Source organism: Adelges cooleyi, unplaced genomic scaffold, assembly GCF_023614345.1.
Source record: "Adelges cooleyi isolate 19-005CV unplaced genomic scaffold, UGA_ACOO_1.1 ACOO_flye_CR_arks_rails_tigmint_CR_PRNA_8, whole genome shotgun sequence".
Taxonomy (NCBI): domain Eukaryota; kingdom Metazoa; phylum Arthropoda; class Insecta; order Hemiptera; family Adelgidae; genus Adelges; species Adelges cooleyi.
This window is the reverse complement of record NW_026096513.1, coordinates 2,734,191-2,760,341: the sequence shown is the minus strand read 5'-3', so window position 1 is coordinate 2,760,341 and position 26,151 is coordinate 2,734,191. Positions and strand designations below refer to the sequence as shown.

At 29.3% G+C, this 26,151-nt stretch overlaps 3 protein-coding genes across 14 annotated transcripts; 1 reads left to right on the top strand and 2 right to left on the bottom strand.

Moving 5' to 3' along the window:
- Nucleotides 1–7,217: 7,217 nt before the first annotated feature.
- On the bottom strand, nt 7,218–12,440 carry LOC126845892 (GPI ethanolamine phosphate transferase 3). Its single transcript, XM_050584884.1, has 6 exons — nt 11,207–12,440; nt 11,066–11,142; nt 8,578–10,209; nt 8,297–8,514; nt 7,620–7,799; nt 7,218–7,560 (listed from the first exon to the last, which is right to left on the bottom strand). Exons 1-6 carry the CDS (start codon nt 11,941–11,943, stop codon nt 7,357–7,359), a joined length of 3,048 nt encoding a protein of 1,015 aa, XP_050440841.1. The 5' UTR covers nt 11,944–12,440; the 3' UTR covers nt 7,218–7,356.
- Nucleotides 12,441–12,630: 190 nt separating this feature from the next.
- Nucleotides 12,631–16,231, top strand: LOC126845894 (dual specificity protein phosphatase 3-like). Of its 5 annotated transcripts, none has more exons than XM_050584897.1 (5): nt 12,633–12,829; nt 12,916–13,017; nt 13,797–13,962; nt 14,023–14,246; nt 14,999–16,226. In XM_050584897.1, exons 3-5 carry the CDS (start codon nt 13,799–13,801, stop codon nt 15,196–15,198), a joined length of 588 nt encoding a protein of 195 aa, XP_050440854.1. In that variant the 5' UTR covers nt 12,633–12,829; nt 12,916–13,017; nt 13,797–13,798; the 3' UTR covers nt 15,199–16,226. The 5 variants fall into 5 exon arrangements, with proteins under 5 accessions (XP_050440851.1, XP_050440854.1, XP_050440852.1 ...); XM_050584895.1 differs by having other exon boundaries at nt 12,633–12,848; XM_050584894.1 differs by lacking the exon at nt 12,916–13,017 and having other exon boundaries at nt 12,631–12,829; nt 14,999–16,231.
- On the bottom strand, nt 14,594–24,407 carry LOC126845893 (putative phosphatidate phosphatase). 8 transcript variants are annotated; one of them, XM_050584891.1, is made up of 9 exons: nt 17,119–17,219; nt 16,919–17,011; nt 16,729–16,787; nt 16,584–16,652; nt 16,323–16,471; nt 15,968–16,212; nt 15,685–15,742; nt 15,434–15,601; nt 14,594–15,320 (listed from the first exon to the last, which is right to left on the bottom strand). In XM_050584891.1, exons 3-9 carry the CDS (start codon nt 16,745–16,747, stop codon nt 15,261–15,263), a joined length of 768 nt encoding a protein of 255 aa, XP_050440848.1. In that variant the 5' UTR covers nt 16,748–16,787; nt 16,919–17,011; nt 17,119–17,219; the 3' UTR covers nt 14,594–15,260. The 8 variants fall into 8 exon arrangements, with proteins under 8 accessions (XP_050440848.1, XP_050440849.1, XP_050440850.1 ...); XM_050584892.1 differs by having other exon boundaries at nt 14,595–15,320; nt 16,745–17,011; XM_050584893.1 differs by lacking the exon at nt 16,729–16,787 and having other exon boundaries at nt 14,595–15,320.
- Nucleotides 24,408–26,151: the final 1,744 nt, after the last annotated feature.

Sequence of the window (26,151 nt, the reverse complement as noted above, 5' to 3'; positions counted from 1 at the left end):
TACCTTATAAGTCATAAATAATTCAATTTAAATATAATTAATAACATAATTTGTTCTTCAATCTTCATACCTAATTCGAATTTGTTCTAAAAATATCTAAATAATAGTAAGCTAATTTACATTAAAAAATACACATTGTTTATTAAATAAGACAATATGTTTTCATGCCTGATTTAACATGAATTAAATTGTTACATGTACCTATACAGCCCTGCTAAGCAAAAGTACAATTAGTTTTTTACTTGGATTAATTATGGTTTTACACATTTTTTTTTCGTTCTAGGTTAGGGTACTTCTGCTTAGCAGGGCAGTATTAATGAAGACGAGATTGGCCAAAAATGGGGTTAATTATTATATCGAGGTAAAAAGCGAAACTTTTCAAAAAATCATTAAAGGGTGTCCCCTAACTAATATATTAAACCCTACCTTCCTCTGCTAAATTTTCAGGGGGGGGGGGGTTGAGCACCCCGAAAATAGGGTTTTTTAAATTCTTGAAAAATATTATACTCACGACAAAAGTTTTCCTACAAAAGTTATTCCTTATAAAATGATCTATAAGTTTGCTTCTTATACACTTTTATGTAAGTGCAAAGGTAAATGCTGAATTCTGATAATATCAGCCTGATATTGTTTACTAGATTAGTTTGAAAATTCCCAAAACATATTGTTTACTGTTTAGTTGTCTACCGTCAAATATGTAGCGATAAACTCTGTTATCTGTGAAAATATTAGTAACCAAATACAGTTAACGTTATGTTTCATTTATTTGCTGATTTAACCAACCAGGTTGTCAAAAAGTGCATTCAGTTATCAAACAAATGCAATAAACAATGTCGTCAAAACCGTTTGTTTGCTAAATTAGTAACCGGATTACTTAATAACTGTATCGCCAAAACACGTATATTGTTGTTTATTTTGAATACGGACTTGTGTTTACTTTTAAGTTAATGAATAAGTAAAATTGATTTAATCACTTAGGTAGTCTAGGCAAACTATCCATGAGACTGATAAGAAATTATTTTTATTAACTACTTACATCCAGTTCGGATTCACCTCTCGTTGCGTACGGTCGTGTTTATTTTATCTCTCGCGCACAGTGTTACCCGTCTATATTTTACGCAAATTTTACACGTAGTAATTTTAGAGCTCCAATTTTACGTTCGTTTATCATACTAGATGCTGTTTGCTAAATCTAAGGGACCCCCCCGGGCCCCTTTTGAATGCCCAAACCTAAACCAGAAGGGGAGAGCTCCATATCTCACCCCTCACTCGTAAGTCCACGCTAAGCAGTAAGCAACTCAAATCTAAGCATTTCAGATGATTCATCACGTCACTCGGGTAAGAACAATCCCAGTTCTAATAATTCAAAATCTCCTACTAGCCCTCTAGCAAAAAAAAACCCAAAAACATTGCGACCTCTTCGAATTCTCCCTCATCTCTCTCGAAGACCGGCAAGGAGTTTGACTCCCTTGAAGTGATAGTGGTTATGCCGCATAATACGCACCAAGTCACCGCAAATTCAGCCAGGATGCCTTTCCCTAACGCGACCGCATACAGGTAATCAAACGACCATGTATGTTTTCCACTTGACGATCCCCTGCATATTTTGATAGCATCATCATCCAGCCACAATAACCTCGGCAACTTTCATCCAGTCAAACTTGGTAAACTGTTTTCCAAAATGTTCTCCGGCATTCTCAATATCTATCCCATTGGCTCTAAGCGAGTCAAAAATCACACTCGATTCAGTGTAAAACGCCAATTTATGTCTCTCTTCAACATCTCTTGCCGAACATGAACTTATTCCCAGTATCCCCAATACATTATATATAGTATAGGTATCATTTGCTTACACAAAATCGTCTCTGAAGAAGAGTTTTGGGGGGGCTATGAATGCCCAACCAAAGTGATCTCCTTTCGCCGAATCGACGTAAAAAAGGACAACAAACTGATAGCCACTAACCTGGTGGAGCTAAAATTCTTCTCAAATACTCTTCCTACTAAGCTTTCTATTTTTAAAAGTTCTTTTTGATGTATCACTAAGTATCCGCTTACCTGTACAATGTCTTAAATGCCTTCGTTTCGGCCACATATTCAAATTTTGTCGTAGCAAAGAGCGATGCAGCCATTGTGAACTTTTTGATCAAGGCGAATCTTCATGCAGTGTTAAAAAGACCTGTGTGCGTTTTCTGTAAACTGAATCGTCCATTCACAGACCGTTCCTGCTCTAAATGGACTATCCAGATTCCAGAAAGACATCAAAAAGATCATGGCCGCTGATAACGTTTCTTTTTCAGAGGCATTATTAATAAAACGATCGCGTGAACTAATAAAGCGTTTACTTTTTCCGATGTGACTAAATGTTAATACACTTACTGTTAACGCCATTGCTCATCCCTCCTTATTTCCCGTCCTCTATAATCTTCCAACACTTACATCCCATCCAAAAATAGAAATAAACAACATCTACTGAAGGCGCTTCAAGGAAAATGAAAAACTTATTCTCCACTCCATCGTTCCAAATTCCATGATTCCATCATTTCAAACAACAACAGATCTATCTCTCCAAATGGCAGTTTTCTTAATTATATGGAACATTATCATTTTTCCAACAATGATTACCCTAATTGGGTATCAGCTTTTGCTCAAATACTCTCTCGTCCGCTCACAAGCGATCCTTCATCTCTCTCATCTCCTACAACGCTCCAGTCTGTCATTGAATCATCCCTTTTTAATCTCCCTTTCTCAGCCATCGAAGATGCCGACACATACTAATTCCGACCCTATCATCCCTTCTTTTCATATTCTCCAATGGAATGTTAGAAGTTTACTCCCAAGTCCCACGTTTACAAGACCTTTCCTTTCTTCTTTCTAACCAAAAATGTTCTTTCGCTTTACTCTCCGAGACCTTCAAACCTCATTCCTTGCCGCATTTTAATGTTATCCGTTCAGACCGCTATGATGGATACGGTGGCGTTGCCATCGCCTCCCATCAATCCATACAAATTAACCAAATAGTTCCAAATTCCAAATTGATATTCTCAACTCAGGGGAGCCGACTCTGGCTAATCGTCCCTCCCCCCCCCCCGCTGACTCAACCGTGGATATTACCATATCAGCTCCTACCCTTTCTTGGCTCCTCACGTGGTCAGTTCTTCATTGTACGCACGGCAGCGATCATTATCCTATCCTCATTTCTTATATGAATTCTTCATCCCCCCCATTATTCTCAAACTCTTAATAAATTTAACTACTCAAAAAGCTGATTGGCCCTCTTCTCAAATCTATATGTAAAATTTTCTTTCTCATTTTACTCCCGTATCACCCATTGCTGACTATGACTGGTTTGTTTACATCCTCCTTAAAGTCGCTAATCTTTCTCTTCCTAATATCAAAATAACTAAAAAACATTTTCCTCCCTCCCCTATTTGGTGATCTCCTTTGTGTACCAAAGCTGTCAATGATTGACGCGTTCACAAAATATAGAGCCTCTGGCTCACTTGTGGATTTTCAAGCATACCAAATTATATTCGCCTCTACCATGAGTACACTTAAACAGGCAAAGAGGAATTCCTAGCAATCTTTCTGTTCTTCTCTAAATCCTTCCTCCTTTCATAGTGAAATTTGGGTCACAGCTAAGCGATTCAAAAATTGTCTGTTCAAATCTTCTTCCCGCTCCTTGAATGAATCGTGGTTTAATTATTTTTGTAATAAAGTGGCCCCTTCTTACGCTCCCTCTTCGGAAGAATCCTCTCCTTTACCCCTTCCTCCTTGGCCGGATTTCGATCCAGCTTCGCATCCTCTTACCTCTCCTTTCACTCTGAGTGAGCTCTTCTTTGCCATCACATCACGTACTTTATTTGCCGTTGGTCTTGACGGCATCTCCCCTTTATGCTCAAGAATCTTCCAGCCCATCCTTCTCTCTATTTTTAATTCTCTTTGGATTAACGCCATTGTCCCTGCTCCTAGCGCCAGTTTAATGTCATTCCTATCCCAAAACACAACTCCACTTCTGCCGCCTTTCGTCCTATTGCTCTTTCATCGGTATTATGCAAGACTATAGAACATGTAATTAAGAACCGAATGGACTGGTTTATCAAAAAAAAACAATCTTCTTCCTAATAATTTATATGGTTTCCGCCGCGGCTTAGGCACCATGGAATGCCTTTCCACTCTTACTGGTTCCATATACATATAATTTTGTAGCAAATCCTTTTGTTCAGCAGCTTTTGTTGACATAAGAAGTGCATTCGATTTGGTCCATATACCTACCTTGATTCCTCACCTACTTTTTATTTCTATTCCCCCTTTTCTTTGTAACTCTATTCCCCCTTTTCTTTGTAACTCTATTTCCTCTTTGTTTTTTCACCGCTCAGTGATTTTTACCTCTCCCTCAGGTCTAGTGTCCTGCCACTCCTCTTTTCGTGGGCTCCTTCAAGGCAGTTGCCTCAGTCCAATCCTTTATAATATTTCAAAAATCTGCCTGTACAGCTTGTTGTATATCGTTATACTGTATATTGTTATATTTACATTTTACTCATTATTACTGTCTAATTGTTGAGCCAAATATTTTTTATTAATAAAGGCTATAAAATAAAAAAAGCTACTTATATCATGGTTTAATAATAATAATAACATATTTTTTTGTGGTATTTTTTCGTATCAATATTTGAGAATTTACTATTTAAATATTCGTATTTATTTTTGTTCTTAAGAAAAAAAAGTGTCTGTTTACCAGGAAATTACCTGTACCATCCAAGATTATTTCATCCCCTTTTTATACGATTACAATTGACTACACATTTATTATTTTATATTTTTATACAAAATTTAAATCAATATTAATTATCATACTTGCATACATTATATCTACCTTCATTTTAACTATCGGAACCAATGTTTAGTTTAATTGACCTTCACAAATTGATATCAATTGTGGCTGATTAATTGTTTTTGATTATCTTAAAATGTTTTAACCCTATAGACCAATAGTGCATTTTAATTATTTAAAGGTTCGGTCGTTATATTATTGTTATTTTTTACGCATGTCAAAAGTTCGTTTTCCTTATCAACCTTCGAGCGTTATTTAGTCTTGAAAACATAAACATTAAATTAATCATTCCTAATTTTACAGAGTTACTTATAAGTTATAACATTTAACCCATTAACATATGCCCACTGAAACTGTCAGATAGCTATTTATAAACTATAGATATAGTCACCTAGCCAATTTTTAATAATCGAAAATACGATTTTGTACTTCGTTCAAACAATAATAAACTAAATTGTATTAATATCACTTAATATGATTAGAACTTTATATATATAATATATATATACATATAAAACAAACGTATACTTTCTACAAAAATAAAATAGAATATCATGAGTAATAAAATGGCGTATTCTTCCAAAAAATGTCTAGGTCAAAATTCAAATTGAGTTTACATAATGTACCTACCTGTACCCATAGGTATTATGTAGAGAATTACGCTATTCTATCGCTGCACTATAGGAGCTTTAGTAAAAAAGCATTTTTTAGACGAGTCTAAAAAAGAATCTGAAGAATTCTTCATTCGAGATTCGAGTCTGAAGAAGAACCACGAAGGAGCATTTTTAGGTCTCATCAAGCTAGTATCTAAGGTGCCTAGTATATTAAAACATACCAAGTTTCTGGCTAATATTTTAGTGTTTTCATAATATCTGTCCTAAAACAATTCATACGGAATATGACCTGTTCAATTATTGAATTTATTTTTCGGTTATAGTTTGATCGTTGTGAATACAACATTACAATATACATGGTACATACATACTACTATAGTCATCAATACTCAAGTGCCTATAAAAACGAAATTTAACATCACCCCCTCCCCTATCCCCAAAATTCAATGTATTGTTGTTATATGGATTATCCAGAAAAATCCATAATGCAGGCCGACTGGCTCCATTAGAATTAAAATTTTAAAAAAATATTTGTTTAAAAGTATAACAGATTAGATATAACTTCTTTATTTCATACATTCTATAAATTTATTTTTCTGTGTTTTAACAAATGTGTTTAACATAATTTCATTATCAACAATACTGACTTTCTCATTATTAAGTAGGTATTGCTAATTTTGAGAACCGTGTTCCTGCATCATATTAGATTTGAGTTATTAATCCTTCTCGTGGCAGAAAATAGAGGAAGAAAGAATGGATCATTTAAAAAAAAATTGGAAACGTTTCATAGCTAGGGATATCTTTTATCAATTATCATATTTCTCAAAATTCAAATCATTAGAGATGATTTCAAACAAATCCTATGAATTAAAATACAATTTAGAATTATTGAAAACATACAAATAACAATTAAAAAAAAAAAGAGTACCTAGGTAATATTGATTTATAAGCAATAAAAACCCTACAAAATTTAGTTTTAACAAGTTATCTATACAAGTCGCGATTTGAAAGCTCTCTTTAGAAAATCATTCTTTAATTCGACAAATAATAGCATTTAAAACTGGATAGAAACGCATTTATCTTTCAACGATCTTTTTAGTATAACGGAGTATCAGTTTTAATATTATTCTAGTCGAAGGTGAGGACATAAGTCATAACCACATAGTTTTTTTAAATAAGTAGACTCTATATTTTACTCTATTTTAGAACCATCAAGTTAAAGTTAGGTAAGTAGTATGTAGGTACCCGTATTCGGATTATTAACCCTTTCATTACCGAATTAATTTTTTTGAAAAAAAAAATTTTCCGTGTTCATATCTGGAACTTTTTGTGTACACAGTAAATCACAAAAGACTAAAGAGAAAATAATGTCATGTCCATTGCAATGGACAGTGGTAGTGAAAGGGTTAAAGCAGTTAAACGAAACCATACATTATTAAACCTTGGGTATTTTCTTTTATCATTTTTCTGTAGTTATCACATATAATTTATTTATATATATATATATATAAATACATTTTTATTTTTCGTACCAATATGATATCATTTTCTAAAATACAATTTTAGTAAGGAATCAAGAATTTAACTTCTACATGATTTTTAAGCGAGCTTAGTCCTTCTATTTGCGTCTATGAGATAATATGACCGAATACAAAGTTTAATTGTGTTAAATGAACCGTTTTCTATAGTATTATATTTATTCATGTCACTATGTTTAATATTACAAATAATTGTTTATTACTGAAAAAAAAACAATTTTTATTACAAATAATAAATACCTACATTTTTTACATTGACGATTTACTGCTGGGATTTTTATGAACAATAAAACAAACTAAAATAATAATACATTACTAACATTAATTTATGATGTTTATAAAAAAATTTAAACCTTTTTACTGAAAATTTGATTTAAGTAGAGTGTTGGGAAATTATTCTTTCAAACAATACATTTATATGTTGAGTTACTCTATACATCAGTAAGAATCCTAAAAAGGAAAATGGCAAAGTAATAAATAATAATGCGATTCCTTCAAATATTAATTTTGGAGCAAATATTTTCCACATCATCAAGTGTCGTGAATGAACTGTTGCAGCTGCCATAACCATGGCCACCTAATATTAATTTTCAATTAGTTGAAATACATACAATTCATTAAAAAAATAATACATACTCTAAAACAATTTGTTAAAATGTATTTAGCAGTTAGATCAAATGCACCATGTATCATTTCTCTAGATTTTTCTGCCAATAAAAGTTCACCTCTTGCCATGGTTTGTTCATCTTTATCTTTAATAGGTAAAGATTTTCCTGACCACGCACCATATATAGAAAATGGACAAATTAATAGTAACTGAAATAGAAAGTGTAATAATATTTAATATTACAATTACATAATAAAGTTAGGTTATAGCTTAAACAAGTGTTGTATTTATTTTCTCAAAATATTATTGACGCAGATATGATAAAATTTAGATTGGTATTGCAAAAATAAAAATAGACAGATTTTCACCATAGCTTTTAATAATTAATTGTGCACCTTATTTTATTTATTATGGCTTTTATTTATCAGACTGCCAAGCTAAATTGCATATAATTTTTTCTCTAAGATAATTTCTCTCTTTTAAAATCAATTTATCTAAGTATATTTATAAAATAAAAATAGTCATTTAAATCATGCTTTGTTGTCTGAATAAAGGGAGGAAACATTCATTATTTATTTATTTCTCTAACTCAACTACTTGATCTATAAAAATATAACTAACTTATTTATATCAAAAAAAAATTCCAAAGTGTTTCTATTAAGTTTTTTCCACCTATACACGTTATAATTTAATGGCATTAACTTACCGGCAATAAAAAAGCATGGACAGCATATGAAAAAAAAGTGTTAGCTATTATAAAGAACCCTGGGAGCAATGTGTTATTTTGAATGTCAGCTTGTACAACAAATGCAGCATTCCAATGTATAGCTGGGAAGGAAGCATTATGTCCAGTGCCATAAAACCAATATGCAGAAGATAAAGTCCATAATAGTACATATAACCAGCTTACAGTATATAATTCATCTGGAAAATTATAAATATACAAGTAAAATTAAGAAATTCAAGTTTATTAGAGTGTCTACTAACCAATTTTTGTACAACGATTATGCCTTATAACTGCTACCACCATTGCCATTATCCAAATAGAAATTATCATAATTATAGCAGATACAGCATACACGTGGCCCAAAAGCAGTCCTCCAAAAATACATAACAATATGGATATTATCAAATATGTTGCACTATAAACTGTTGCAAGGCCATAAACAATCGGATATCCATGAATAGATGGTCCAAGATCCATTTTTATTAAATGTGTTGCCATTTTTAGTAATTTTTTATATAGACTTTCTGACTGCTTACTCTTTTCACTTTGTAAATCTACATAATGAATAAGCAATGGACTAGCGAATAATACAATTACTAGTAAAGCTATTAATAATAATATAACATTGGGTATATATGCTACATAAGGTATAGTGTTCTTGCCACTTTGGAATGTAGATTCAAATATCCAATGAACTGATAAAAGTATTGTGAACATTTTTGGTAGAATTGATGATAAATACACATTCAATGAACATCCAGTTAGATTGCCAGAATGTTTTAAAGATTTGAGAACAATTATTACTAATGTTACTATGAGAATTATCGGTACTGGCGATGTTCCAGTTTTCATTTGAACTCCGTTTTCAAAGCACCATCCTTGTTCTTCACGACATTGCCAAAATGAATGAGAATAGCGTAACAAACCACATAATGCAATTGAAGACCAAATGACTTTGCAATTTAGAGATGTTATCCAGCTTTTAAAAGAAAACCCTTTAGGTTTTAACTTGTTGCGAAATAAAGTTTTTTTATTTTCTATTTTAAATCTTACTACTAAATACCACAATAAAAGACTAAATGACGTGTGCAATACAAATGGTTCTTCAACAATGTAACTATTAGAGAAAAATCCAAGTGTAGTAATTACAGTAAACAGTCTCATAAGTATTTTATCTGGATTTTTTGTGTCGAGAAAATCTTGAGTTAATGATGACCAACAAGTAACACAACAAAGTCCGAGAGAAACAGTACCTATAAAGCCAGCAATAAATAAAATAAGTGTGATTTGAATTAACTTATACCAATATAGTATAAAAGAAACCAATGTCAGAGGAAAAATAATACAAAATAAAATAAATACATGACTGCCAGTAATCTTTTCATAATGATTTAAAGCTGATGAACCAATAAGTAAAAAGCTAAAGTAGAGTGATACAAACATTAGTACTAAGCCTTTATAAATTGATTTTTCATCAAATCGTATCCAAACTTCTTCACATGCTCTTCTGCTTAGTGTCATAAAATGTTCACAACTTTTTACAAATAAATTACTATCGCGTTGAATATGTAACATTTTATACGTTTCTTTGATAAAATGCATATGCTTTTCATCAAGTTCATCGTTTTTTAGTGAATATGTTAAGAGATAATCATTGATCTGCTTAACATTTTTCCAAATACTATTGACCATATGAATACTTTCTGGTATAGCTGATTTGATAATTGATCCTAAATTTGAAAAAGGAATTGGTACACCCAGAATTGTAGCTAATGTAGGAATTAAATCTATTTGTTTAACTTCAATTTCATTTTTCGGGTGAAGCTTTTGAGATGATGATAAAACAAAAAGGGCAGACGATACTTCGTTTTCAGATTCTCCACCGTGATCACCTAAAATATTACATATAATTACTTTATTTGTAAAGTACAACATTTCAGCCAGGGCTGGCTTTAGATACGATCCAGGCATGCGACACGACACAAGGCGCCAAAATCAGAGGAGCGAGGAGTGGCGAGACGCGAGAGGTGTCATGCTGAGTGCTAGGTAGAAAAATTGTTAATGAAACATACTGCACTGAGCGCTGAAAGAGCTAACGCCGGCCCTGATTTCAGCTTGTTATAATACATAGGAAGAATTATAATTTTTATATATTTTATCAGTGTTGTAAGCTACGTTTTACACGAATTGTGTTTATTTTGCAGCATGTAATTATTAAATATAATTCTTAAATCTCTAGCCTTCTCTGAGCAATTGTTGCTGTGCGCAGAGAATTTCATTGAAATCGGCTAAAAAATGTTAGCCGAGTTTTCAAATAGCCAACTTGACATTTTACATAAGTTAATTATTTAAAAAGATATTATATGTAACAGAATAACAATAAATTATAATTATTTTGGTGATGTATTCAAATTTAAAAGAAAAATAACAAATATTCTGAAAATTTTGGACAATATTTTATAACCAGAATTTTCAGGTTAACACGGTTTAATTAAAATTAATAATTTCCTGCTGCTAAACAAACACATGTATATGACATATTTGATTATAGCATATTTGTTTTAAATTGGTTGCATTCACATGGGTAATTGAGTTAAGATTTAAAACTATTAAGAATTGTAAATATAATGAGTAATTTATGAAATGATATGGTACAAAATAAAATAACTTAAAACCAAATTTATTTAAAAAGTATTCATAACACACATTATTCGCAAGTATTCATAACAGTTTAACAAAACAACATACCAGTTGAAGTCATTCCATGGTCGCCAAATACAAAGAGCATTATATTTTCTCTTCCTAGAATTTCTTTTATTATATCCCTAAAAACATTAAAAACAATTTTAATAAAACATTTAAATAATATTTCTACACAAAATGGCTTACTTTAAAACTATATTCATTTCACTCAATTTTCTATCCATTTCTTTATTATTAGGTCCATATCTATGACCACAGTGATCCACTCCAAGGAAATGAGCAATCAATACATCCCAGTCATCCTTTAAAATTTCTGGATATAAATTTGTCCTTACACCATCATCAACAGTATCCAAATCCCAAACATTAAAGCTAGGGTATGTAAAATTTCTGAAAAATCTGCCTGGAAACATCTTAGCCCAGGTGTCATCACCCATAAATACTATTTTTTTTCCATTATTTACTAATTGATCAATAATATTGTCTTCAGCAATTTCTTCAGATGCAAAATTTGAGCCTGCATCTATAAAAGTCGGTAGACTGCCAGTTGTCAGAGCATTTAATCTTTGCATAGTTGTAGTTGGTGGATCGGCAATAAACTTGTACATTCTAGACTGACTAGGATAACTCGACAAGATATCTTCAAGTGCAGTTATTTTATTAGTGTAGGGAGCATTTTGTCTTGAATGTATAACAAAGTCATATCGTAAAGCATCAATAAGTATTAAAACGACTTTTGTATCAGTTATTGTACAGTTCTGTGCTGGTATTTCTGAAGAAATACCAGTATCACAAGTGGACTTATTAGGTAATACATCTCTATGTAATAACAGTCCTTTACCAAATAATAGTATAATAGAACCAAATGTATATATAAGCCATAAGAGTATAAAAGCATACTTGAGCATCAAACACATAGCCATTGTTTAAAAACCAGTATTACATATAAAAATAATGTATTATATTTTAGCTATAAATTAATATCACTTTCATGACTAGATTTAATACACAGTTAGAAGCTACTAGCAGTAGTTTAGTGTAACATTTTTTCCCACAACATTTTGAAGAAAATGTATGTTTATAACTTTTAAAATTGTTTTGATACTTCCCATAATTGTATACAGTTAAAATAATTATTAGATGAACTGAGTTCTATTAATAGTATTTATGAGCTTTGCATTGTTGTATTGTATCATATTCAAAATCGCCAAACTATCTTCATGATGTTAATCATATTATCATGACTAAATATTTAGTCATTCATATTACAACAAAACAGCATTACCATTAAAAATAAAACAGAATATAACGATACATTTCTACTAACACGAGTCACAACTTGAATAATGAGAATTAATATTTAATTTTGTAAAATGTGCACTTTAAATATCAAGTTGTTTGATTATCTTGATAGTTGATAATAGGTCTCGTAGAATATTGATTGTAAATTGTAAACTTTAATACAATATAGAAATTGTTACTATATACCTATGTACCTAGCAATGCGTCAATCGTTACTACATTCATTCCTCTGAACTCTAGAACCCGTAGAACAGAATACCAGGTTGCCGGTTACCCTTAATATTATCTGTTTTTGTCATTAACTGATAACTTTTTCATTTTGTTTATTCGAATTTCTACTTATGTAGTTTGTACTACAGCTATATAGTAGATTGCTTTATAGTAGAAACAGCTAAACAGTAATATTACTCTACGCCCTACGGTACTACATTAAACAGCTTTGGACACTGGACTGTGATCACTGGTCAGCCGTCACCGGTCACTCGTCTATGAAGTCACCAGTTGGTGGTTAGTTTACTTGTCTTTGGTTAGTTGTAACTATAACTAACTTAAACTATCATGTAATTTAACTGATTATTGGTGCCTACTTACAGACTTATTGCTTACCAAAAATTGGATCGTTTAGCAAAAGTCAAATGATCAAAGATTCGATATTTGATATTGTCGTACCTTTATACAATCAATTATTAATATCGGTATGGTATAGTACAATACAATATTATTTTCTAAAATTTAATATTTTAATATTTATACAATGACAACATTTAAAGATTTAATTTTATCAGAGACAACAAATAATTAAACATAATTAGTACTAATATACTTTCATACTATTAGTTGGTTATAAATTTGGATACTAAAGATTAAAAATTAAAATAAAAAACTTGATTGAATTTTTGATACATTATTTATTAGGTAAAAATAAATAATAATATCCGTCTAATTATAATAAGAGTAATTAGGGGGGATAGCTTATTTAATTGCAATGTTCCTACTAACACTCAATCAAACCAAGTTTAATAGAAAACAATTGTCAAAATTTCAAGCACTGTATCTGCAATAAAACCTTGTACGTATAATTCTTTCATCTTAGTCATAAAAGTTAAAAAGTATTATTAATTATTTTAAATTATGATTGGTTCAAAAGGGTTCAAAACCCTTAGACGTATTAATTTTTGTGTCCATTAAAAAAATATACTGGCTTTCAGTGCAATAAATACTAGCGTACTACATATTGTAGAAAAAAAAATAAAAAATTTACTATTTCAGTCATGATACAATAAAATATTATTGCCCGAGTAAACATTAGAATAAACAGAAAAGCTAACAAAAAATTAATTCTATTCACTCGAAAAAAATACATGTTGTGGATTATAATGACAACAATTTAATCAATACAATATTATGGCCAGCTAACACATTAAAAATAAAACTGAATATTTTAAACATTGAAATAACTATAATTTTTTAATAGGAATGGAATACCTTTTAGCCAAGTTTTGTAAGAAAGATCAAAAAAAGGAAATAACATTGGAAGATTTACAAGCTAGTCTTTTGCGCACTTCATCTCCTCCTAAGAAGTTCAATTCTTTGGCGGGTGATTATGACGAAGTTTATCCGAACTTGTATGTCGGGGATTGGTAATTGATTTTTTTTAAATCCAAATTTTAATGAACAAGATTTACAAATAGTTTTTATAGGACTACAGCAAAAAATGTTAATACATTATTGACATTGGGAATTACACATGTTGTAAACGCTGCTCAAGGTGTTGGATTTGGACTAGTTGATACGAATGAACAATTCTATCAACCAATCAATATTCAATATATGGGTCTGGCTTTATGTGATGATCCTAGTGTGGCAATATGTGAATATTTTGATAGTGTATCAAATTTCATTGATGATGCACTATCCCAAAAAGGTAAATATTTGAAGGGCTGCGGGGATAAAAGATCAATGTCAATTTTCTTTCATTCTGAGAAAAATCATGTTTTTAATTTCAAAACGTAATACATTTTGCCTGTATGCCTAAACTTCCGGCGGTCGTTACTCTCGAGTAATCTGTTTTTTTCCCTGGTTCGAGTGCATAAAAGGTACAGTACGTCAACAGAAATAATTTGATACCAAAATCTCATTTTCAAAAAAAATTGACATTGATCTTTTTTCCCTGCAGCCCTTCATTTATCATTTGTTGCTTTTAGAAAAGGAACTAAGTTGAGGTAAAAAAAAAAAATAAATAATCTTTTACTTACATAGTATAATTATTTAATAGTCTAAATATAAAAAAGTTTTATTCTGCTATTTGATAAACTACTCCATGTTATGTTACACTTCATTAACAAACTATAGTGTTAAAGCTCCAGTTAATCATATATTAAAAGTGTAATGAATTCTGTAATTCCCAAAACATTCATTTGTTTCATATAAGTTTAGCTCATTTTGGGCGTTATTATAATTATATAATAATAAATAAATAAATACACCAGTCGTCCGTTTCCCAAATTTTAGGTTTATATACTTATATATTTAGGTTTATAATTTTAGGTTTAACCTTAATAGGAGAAAATAGCAAACTGGCTTAATGTAGTACGATTTTGGCTCTATTGGTCTTCGAGAGCATTTAAGTTTTATTTGCTCGTCATTTTATAAATTAATATACCATTTTTTCTTTAGGCAAAGTTTTGGTTCATTGTATTATGGGAATATCGAGATCTGCAACAATCACAATAGCATATTTAATGATTAAAAAAGGTATGAGAGCAAAAGAAGCAATAGAAAAAGTAAAAAGGGCTAGAGAAATACGTCCCAACGATGGGTTTTTAAGCCAATTAGCTCAACTAGATAACGACCGAATACATTTAATAAACCAGTAATTTTGGGACTCTGTGTATATTACTTTGAATGTAATTTATTTATGATGTAACAATAAGTTTTATTATATTATGTTTGAGACACTATCCTGTTCGTTAGATTTTAACATCTTCACATTATACATCTATACACAAAAAAAAAAATGTAGATATTTATAAATAAGGTTACTTTATATTAAATTATATTTACTTTATAAATATAATTTATTGTGTACTAGATGGCTATATTTTTACTTACCATTAATAAAGCAAATAGTGTACCAATTATTGAACCAGCTAACACGTCAGTGGAAAAGTGCATGTTATCAGTAATTCTAGATAATCCTATGTACCAAGCAGTTAAGAATATTATAAATTGTATAGTGACGATCAGCACATTTTTCTTATATTTATTATTTATGTACAACTGTAAAAAATATGTATATGTAATATGTATTTATTATTTTATATCCAGCCATTTGAAACTGAACATTTAATATATTTACTTACAATTGTGTAAACTGCCGAATAAAATCCTAAACAAGCATGTCCAGATGGAAATGATTTTCTAAAATTTCAAAAATTCTATGTTTTAAATACAAGTAAAAACCATGATTTAACAAGTAAAATTATGGCCTTTTAGGATATTGTAAAACAATACAATTATTATATACATAAAATCAAACTGTCAATTTTTAGTATGCTTCTTCCATGCTTGTAGCAACCATAAATAGGTTCAACAGTTTTGAAAAAATGTTTATGAGCTAAAAATTCTAAATTGTAAAATTATTACTTTGATTCTATAGTGATAGCAAGATTTGGGTTTGTACACGTGTAATTATTAATGTATTGTTCTTTGATCAAACATTCAACATTCGGTTTACATGCTTCAACAAAATATGGTCTTAAACGCCCTGTGCAATATTTTCCAACATTAACTGTTATATGGGATAATCCAGAACCCAACCAGAAGTAAAGTGTATGTATGTACACATGTTTTATACATGTATGTTTACACCAGTAGTATTCAAACCATATCTATAATAAATAGTACTTGTGAATATTAATAAATAGCTTTTAGATTTGAATGAAATTTTAAAGTTATATTATTATAATTAACGACATTTCCTTTAAATATTAATATTTACCATGACATTGGGTAAAAACAAATTTAAAAAACATAATGTGTTATTGCTGATTGTTGAAGGTTTATATTGGTATTTAATTGATTCATCATCACAGAAAAAACCTTGAGTTATAGGTTCTAGATATGAAGTTACTAAAACAGTTATTCCAGCTGTAAGTATAAATAATAAAATATCAGCATCAGTTATTTAATAAAATGTGGTTTGTACAGTGATTTTAAAATTAAATACTGCTATAGGTACTATAGGTGCTATAAAACTTACTTATTAATACTACAGAAACTTCAAAAATAATGTTTTTAAATAAATTATTTTCCATTGTATCTCGTACATCTAGAGTGGAATATTAATGTCAAATAATGCGTTTGCAACAATTTGGATTATGATACTACAGGTCTCTTTAAATTACTTTCATTGTGGCATACCATTGTTTAACTGGTGGTTTTATTAAGTTAAATTGAGTTGACCCTAATATTCAACATATAAAGCAACGGCTCCTTGTCATCTATTCATTCATTGTGTTTTTTCGAAACTTTTTACAATTCATTTTTGGATAGGTTAATACTAATTTTTATATTATTTTGCTTTTTCATGCTCACTGTGTTATTTTTGACGATTCTTCTGGTTGTGCGATGGTGATTAAAACAAAGTTCTCCGCTCTTCGATTGCAGCTTTTTTTTTTGTAAATATTCCTAGATTTTTAAAAAATATAGTATCCATTAAATAAAAAAAACGAATGGTCACTAATTTGTTTGTAATTAAAACATAATATCAGTAGTATTTTTAACTTTTAATGTACCTATTACATTATTCGATACCCTTACAAAAACTGACACATTTAAGCTTTCTTACGAACACATTCGGTTTTTTCCAACCAAGACTAACACGTTTTACAAGCTGAAAACTAGCAAAATTAATATATTAAGTTCTCAATTTCATTACTTATTCTTACTTAAGGGGATTCGAAAGAGCTAGTAAAGGGCTAAGGCTTGGCAATGTTTGACAACAACTTATCTATAGACATTTGTAATATGACGACTAATTTTAAGGTGAACAAATATTAATGTTTTCTAGTTATACAACTTTTTTTAAAGTTATTATTCTTAGAGTTAAATAGAAAGTTGGATCAAAAAATGACGATTTTCATTTCATCATACCGTTCCATCCAATTTTGATAGTGAAAATCATTTTGAATGTCTTAATTACTTAGATCCTACCATTGATTATAAATAATATTATTTATAATCAATGATCCTATTTTTCCATTTATTTATCTGAAGAAGCCTAATAATCTGTACATTATTAAATTGAATAATTTGTACATTTTTATGGTCAAATTTTGATAAGCGTAAGTCCAAATTAATTAAATGTTATTCGTAGGATATAAAAATGGCAAGATGAGGAATCCAACCCTATTTTCAAAATTCTTATAGCGATCGTTCAGTTTGTTGGAATAAAAATAGGTCTTTTTATTTAGCATGAAAAATAGTCATTTCGAATTCCCTTTATATATATATTTTAATAAGCAGCTATTGGAGCTCTTCGTATAGGTATTAATTTTCTCAAACCCCAGGATCTTTTATGTTTATACATATTTTGCTTCACAGAATGGATTGTGAGAGAAGTGATAAAAGAAGTATGAACCTGTACTCTTGTTCATTTAGTAACAAATAAACTTTGCAAAGGACATACAATAAGGCAGGGGCGTATTTACGGGGTTGGCGGGGGCTCCAGCCCTCCGAAATATTCTTAGTCTGCCTACAGGATGTGAATTGTAGAAGTTTAATATTGTCAAGTTTTTATTAGGAGTTAGTGCCTCAGCCCCCCCCCCCCCAAAAAAAAAAAAAAATCTAAATACGCCCCTGCAATAAGGCAATACACCTTGTAGTTTATTATTTGGTGATGGTGTTAGCTTAGTGGAAGAGGAGAGGAGAGAACAAGTGTTGAGAATTAAATAAGAACAGTGGGGAGAGACGTTGAAGGAAAATATCGTGGGAACAAGGGATAGTAATAAACAGAATATTTAGAGTTCTCAGTTCCATTTGACAATGAAGAGGTTTTAGATGGAATTAACATTAGAGACTAGAGAGCCAAACCAAGTAATGAATGCAGTAATCAGGAGAGTCTAAAATAGTAACAATTGAAGTACTTGGGATCAGTTATATGTATGAGAGTAATAAGGAATTTTATAAGTTTTTATGAATAGAAAACTATAGTAGTAGGTTTAAAATTGGGATAGAATGTGACAAAATGGGTGTTGTGCAAGAAAGGTATTATTTAGACTAAACATTTTAAAATTAAAGAACAAATTTACAAAATTAGAAGGTCACAGATGAGCGTTGGTAATTGATTAAAAATAAAAGGAAAAATGAAGTAGATAAAATGGAGTTGCATGGAGTGCCTAGGTTAGATAGAATTAGGAATAAATATAAATAACATAGTTAGGGAGTTGTGCCAATAGTGAAAATAAAAAGAAACAATACATGTGATAGTTTGGACAGATTAAGGTGAAGGGATGAAAATTAAAACTGTTAAAAAACAATTTAATTGATACAGTCTCAAAGGAAGACCGAAGCAATAAGTGGAAGTTATATATAAAGCCATAATACTATTAAGTGAATAAATTACGGCAAAAAGATTTGTGAAATGGATAATTGGCTGATCACTCCATTTGATTAGCATAAAGCAAAGAAGAGAAAAAAATTAAGAGTTTAACAACATAATAATTGTAATCAATAAGAATTATGTTCCAAAGAGCTGTAAACAAATAAAAACATAATTTTTTTTGTATTTTTGTTAATTTACAAGTGAAGTGATTAATATAGAGTGTATACATTTTCGAAAATTTATCAAGTACATATAATTTTTGTAAATAAAAAAAAATAAACATATTATATTTTTATTTTATTTATAACTAAAGACATTTTGTTTTGAAATGATCGCATAAAAATCATAAATATGAACTATATTAGATGCAGTCAGTGTAATTATATTCAACATATTTATATTATCATTTACAACAATTGATTATTATAATATAAAATTTGATATAAACTGTGAATAAAATATATAATTGTAGTATAAAATGATAAAACTTAAAAGATTAATATTGCACAAGTGAAATTTGCCGTTAAAAAATTATTCAAATATGGGGCTGGAGATACAATTGTAGTATAAAATGATAAAACTTAAAAGATTAATATTGCACAAGTGAAATTTGCCGTTAAAAAAATTATTCAAATCTGGGGCTGGAGATCATAGATATTAAATGAAATATTGTTAATGATTAAAAAAATACAATAATATTTGTATTTTTGAAATATATCAATAACTCAAAATATTTCTATAGTTATCACAAGTTTTAAGAACAATATTTACCTATATTTATGTGTATAATCATTGCGCACAACACAATGTACAAACCGAATTTTTAAGTACTTCATTTCTACCGCCTTTAAACAAGTTTATTCCAATATTCTATAATGGGAGTAAACAACCTTTTTTTTTAAGTGTGCTGGGTTTGAACTCAAAAACGTTGTGCTTTTATCATATACACTATAAAAGAAATTGGTTGTATATACTTTTTGTTATTTAGCTTTTGGACAATTCAAACTAGTTATAAAGGTTCAAAAAAATTTAAATAAAAGTTCACTAACTGTTTTTAAATTAGATTAGAAGAAATTAATACTTTGATAACGATTGACAATTATGGGTATACTGATATTTTATTTGTCCTACTATTAAAAATTGTCTTCTATAATACCTATACCTCCAGCCAGATTTTAATAAATAATAAAAATATATAACTTTAAAAATATTCTATATAAAGTAGTAACATACAACACAATTACACACATACAAAAGAAATATACTACAAAACTTTAATTTAAATAAGACCCAGAATGATAATGAAAAAATTCATAAAATTTACTTTTGCACCGGGCCACTAAATCAAAGTTTTGCATATATTATATAGTTCGCACTTAAATAACTATATATTTTAATAAGCTCAATTAATTAGTAGAAAACTAGTGTTACTTAAATAAGCTCAAAAAATTAGTAAATAAACTTTATAGTGTTACTTGAGGTAAGTATATTATTTATTCTACTTATATAAGGGGCATTATTTAATTTAAAAACTAATTAAATGTATGCATTACTATAAAAGTTTCAAAAATTACCCTCCTTAATTGTGGCTTTAGACTAAAAAATATTTTTTTTAATTTTTATTGATTGATAAAAATAAAACATGTATAAGGTATATGATTTTTCCAAAATTTTAGCATACCACCGAAAAACATGAAATTTTGAAACCCTGCCTGTACAGTACATATTTGACAAAATGTGTACTATATGATTAATTTTAGTTAAGAGGATATTAAAAATATTGATCTTGTTAAAAAGCCTTAATAAATATTGTTAATAATTCCTTATTAAACCGCAATAAAAAAATTTCTCTTATCAGCAATTTTATAATTGTTATATCTATGTATACATTAGCTGACAATGACAAATAGTTCTTGCAATACATATTTGCACATAAAATGTAATTTTTTTCTAGTAAATTAGATGTTTAATTAAATTATAGTTAGTTAGTACTTAAAAATAATAGAATTCCCGTAGCCAATTTTAAGTAAAAAAATATAACATTTGATAATAACTTAATACAAAAATATCATACCTGTAGTAAAAAAGTAAATTAACTCTATGTAGCACCTTAAGCAGTTAAAAGCCACTTATAAAAGATTCAGAAATATATATTATTGTGCTTAATTTTACAATACTTTGTTAATTTATAAATGTTACAACAAATTACCTAAATTAAAATAATAAAAAATTAAAATGAATAAATAATTTAATTAATGATTAAAATATTTCCGTGTATTATAATAATACTCAATCAAAGCTGGCAGCTTTGAGTATTTAGCTACAGTATTTAAATTTTAAACAATTATGTTGTAGATTATTTAATATATATTATGTAATAAAAACATTTTTAGCATATCTAAAATAATTTATATATTTTGATATCCTACAGAAATTAACTTAATTTTAATTATAAGAAATTGCTAAAATAAATTATTTTAATGATACACTATTAAAGCTTTGTTGTAATACTTATTAGTTTTTATCTTACGTTGTACCTTTGAGTTCAGTTGTTTGAAAATCATTTGCAGTGTCCACATTGTCAGATGAATTATTACGTTTCCGAGAAGATTTAAATTTTGATGTAAACAAATCCGAAACAAATAATGCCTAAAACATTAACTTTATTTATAATAAATGAATTAAATTGTACATGTAACTTAACAATAATTTGCAATTTAATAGTATATAAGTTGTTAACTTATACAATTTTATTAGATTAAAAATAAGTAAATTTAATAATGAATTGAACAAACAAAATTGTATATTGTAATAAACCATAATAAATTTATTTTATCATTTGCAATTTAAAAAATTTTTTTTATAAATAATATTCTTATAATTACACAAGTAAATTGTTAATGATCAATAGAATATCACAGCATAAAATTATAGATGTTTCAAAAATATTTAACTTAATATAAAATACAACTAAACAATAATATATCTACTACATAAGTAGAAATATATACATATCTGTGATCATTGTTAAGTTTCTACTTTAAATTAAACTATGTGTATAGGTATTTGATAAGAACAATTTACCACATTAATTTATCACATTTTAATTTTTTTAGTTTTTATAGTTTTATAAGCACTACAATTGATCATTTGGCTTACAGTTATAACAGCTATAATTGATCCTAAAAGTGTTCCAACCAATACGTCACTCCAGTGATGTTTGTAGTCACTAACCCGAGAAAGTGCACAAAACGCTGCCATTAATAAAACCAAAAATTGAAAAAAACTTCTAGCCATTCCATATTTTGCTGTTTTAATTCGTGCTTGTAAGTATAACTAAAAATCACCTTTTATTAGAATTATAATTATTTTAATTCTAGTCATAAGTGTAAATACTTACTGCTAAGTAAACCATACAGTAAAAAGATAGTGAAGAATGCCCAGATGGAAATGATAGTCGACTATCAGTATATTTGTGAGTCAAGGGACCAGTACATTCAGCGTATTCAATATATTTTAGCTCATTTTTTTCATCTTTACACTCAACGCTAGGCTGACAAATGTCTATGAAATGAGGTCTCAATCTACCAATAGTATACTTGCCAACATCAGTAGTCAGTTGTGAACAGGCAGCACCAAATAAGAACCATAGAATATTATTATAAGCTGAATAAATCCAATTGGGAATATTTGTCCCTAACAGCGAATGACGTGCTTGTTCAGAACTTCGATACAAATATTCTAATAACAAAATCTAAAAAAATGTAAACAATTTTACAATTAAATTAGAAACAAGTATTCAATGATTGTAAAATAAATAAATAAATACTTAGATGCATTTTATTTACCGCTGAAGTTGGTAATCCTAATCCAATTAAGTATAAATATTTTGATGGAACTGTTGATTCCTTGAATGGATAACGAATGGATAAATCGCTACAAAAGAACCCTCTATGATATGGAGAACCCCATAAATAAAAAAATAAAACTGAAAAGCCAACTGAAAAATAAAATAATTAAAAAATTAAATTTTGTTTGAATAACAGCTATTGAAACCTTCTTGGGTTTCGAAAAGCTATATTTTCAAAACGAGTAAATATACAAAAATTAAACACCAACTAAGGCACCCCTCTCAATGGCACCTATCCGTCCGTCATGCAGCCGTAAATGTGGTAACAACAGCTATGACTAAGAGGGTATGGAAAAAATTGAGTATCAACTTAATATCACGACATTTAAGGCAAACACATTAAAAACTTATGAATTTTTTAAGATAACCAAAAAAAAAAACAGATAATGTACAGGTCATTTTGTTTTATGGGGAGAACTCCATCAAACGCGAATGGACTAGGCAAATGAAGAACTAACTCCTCAGTATTACGAGATATGTTTTGAGAAATAAATACGGAAATGGGACATGTGCATTACAACTAATAGAGAGTATTTTATAGATTTATCATCCTTTATTTAAAATAAAAAAATTTGCATATTTTTTGGACATCAATTTCATAATATATTATATTTATATATAATAAAAGCATAATTTCATGTCAAAATTGGTTTAAAAGTTTTAGCACATGAGAACTTGGGCAATAATAGTTGTTGCTTAGCAGGGGCATATTCAGACCGGTTTTCTCGGGTCATATGTCCGGGACTCAGCCCTAAGTCTATTTTTAAAGAACCCGGGCCTGCAATAAAAATAAATTGCAAAGGGCCCGGAAGATTTAGTTTTCGCAGTGTCCGGCAAAGCTGAGTCCTGTTGCTTAGTACATAAGTATATCGAGCTGTAAGACAGCTATGGTTGTAAAATAAAATTACAAAAGAAGAGTGCCCGGTTTTTTAGTTTTTCTAACTCAAAACATATTTTTTTATCATCATCTACAAACAAAATCAAAAGTTCACATTTATAATTTTTTTTGTAGGTTTTCTTACCTGTGCCCAAACAAATAGCATCAACAATTAGTTTTTGAACCAATTTTTTTGAATCTCTATCCATGATTGATGTTAGAATTAATGAGAAAATAGTAAAAGAAATTAAAAATTACCTAGTTAAAGGGCGTTGGCCGTTGCCTCAGATGGCACTATTTATTAAAATTTTTACCAAAGGTGGTCAAAGTTTTAAAAGTTTAAAAATTGTGAATAGAAAAAAATTTAACGAAACTCCAAATTTGTTTTAGTTTTTATGTATAAATAATTGATTACAAAATTACAATTTCTATTTTATGTAAATTTAAATACAAAAATTATGAATTTAATGAAATGGCATGGATAATGTTAATTGTAATCATATAATATATAGACGTCTGGATTCTGGCCGTTGTGTGATAATATTTACTCAAAGGTCAATAAATCGTTGATTACTGGTGTTTTATTTTATTTAATTAAAATAAAAAGTGGCCATTATGACCTCGTCTTCAGTAGTGTAAATTGTGATTAATAATTTACATACATAGGATGATCGGTCATAGATGGCTGAGCATGATATAACTAACAACTTAACAAGGTATGTTCTTAGCTTATCACAAAAATACGAGTTTTGGTCCTAGTTCACGCTGGTGGTCTTAGATGTTTTTGTTATCGTAAAATAGCGGTGGCCGGTTGGTTATTATCACAGATATATTATAATATTTTGTAATCTGTGGTTATTATCATGATAACCGAATAATTTTTCTTGGAAAAGTAAACAAATTTTGTCGTTTCATTCAGTGACCACCAGCAAAAATGCGCGGCTGATAAGCTAAAAACATACCTTGTTAAATATATCATGGTTCCGAGATGGTCAGAATATGTTCCCTAGACCTAGTAACCATAGTGGTTGTTAATAATATACGTCATGTATTTTTTCGGTAACAACCAGGTTATCAAATATATAAACATTAAAGGCTAGTCCTCAACTCGTCGTGTCGTTTTGTGTGAAATACTCTTTTCTGATTGGCTCATATTATCATGGTAGATACATTTTGATCGTGTCTACCAAGACGTTACCGCGGTTACCGCAAAGTTGAATAATATATTTAAAAGATATACCAAAATGTATATCTTATAGCTGGTTACATCAGTTAGTCATTACTCTATGTTACAAATCCTCAAGAAAATTAAATTAAGCGTCGAAACCCAAATGGTTCGAGGGAGCCCAAAAACTATTCACAAAAAATCATGTATGTTTTAACCTACAAGCTACAATACCAAATACTGCTTACGAATGCTACGATCCAAGTATTTACAACACTAAAAATGTTTGGCGCTTACGATAAACACTTCGATAAAGTAAATTGTACTTAGTACATTGATGCCAGACTGAATACTGTAGAGTCAGCTCTATCTAAGCGTCATAAGGTCGCTGCTTAAGCCAAATAGTCTTAACAGTCGATAATATCATTTATTAATTTTACAAACGCATATTAGTGAGACTAACTTTTTTGAGGTACGTGGTATTATAGTCACCGTTCGGCAATAAACAAGAAAGTTTTCAAAAATAAAAACTCGGTAGGTATTGAAGTTGCAATTTTTAGGAGATATATTGGATTACTTTAGTGATCAACTATCACCATGTATTCTATAATCTATTCAATATCACTTCTAAATATTATGTACACGAATTCTAAAATGCCTGTAGTAACTTCATGATTGTTGCTGTTGCCAGTCATATAAAAATCACAGTAAAATTTAGTCATGTTAAATTCGAAATTTAGTTTATTTGACTGGAAGTAAGAAAACTAAAGCAGGAAAACATACTTAACTTACGGCTAACGATGAGCTATATATCCAATTATAAAAGTGTCGATATATTTGAAAATTTACAACTGGATCATAGGCATGTGCACGTGGGGGGGGGGAAGAGCAAATTCTGCTCCTGATCGTTTTCAAAGAGCCGATTTGTAAGCGGCCGACCCTGTAAATGTTTTTTCCGTTAATAAATTGGAGCAACACAATTGTTTTTGCTCATCTATTATAAATATTATTAAGTTAAAGATTTAGAATTTATTTTAGTTAACATAAAAAAATAAATGATGTTATTTGTACATACGCATATAAATTGGATGATAGTATTGGTATCGACATATTTGTATTAGGAATGGACAAAATACGATGTATCATAAAAACGATAATTAAAAGTTATATAGGTACCTATTAAAATCAATTTTGACATTTACAACTAAGTGTATACCTACTAGTATTGATTATGACAAACTACTTTGTCGTGGTCATAGATATATATATAATA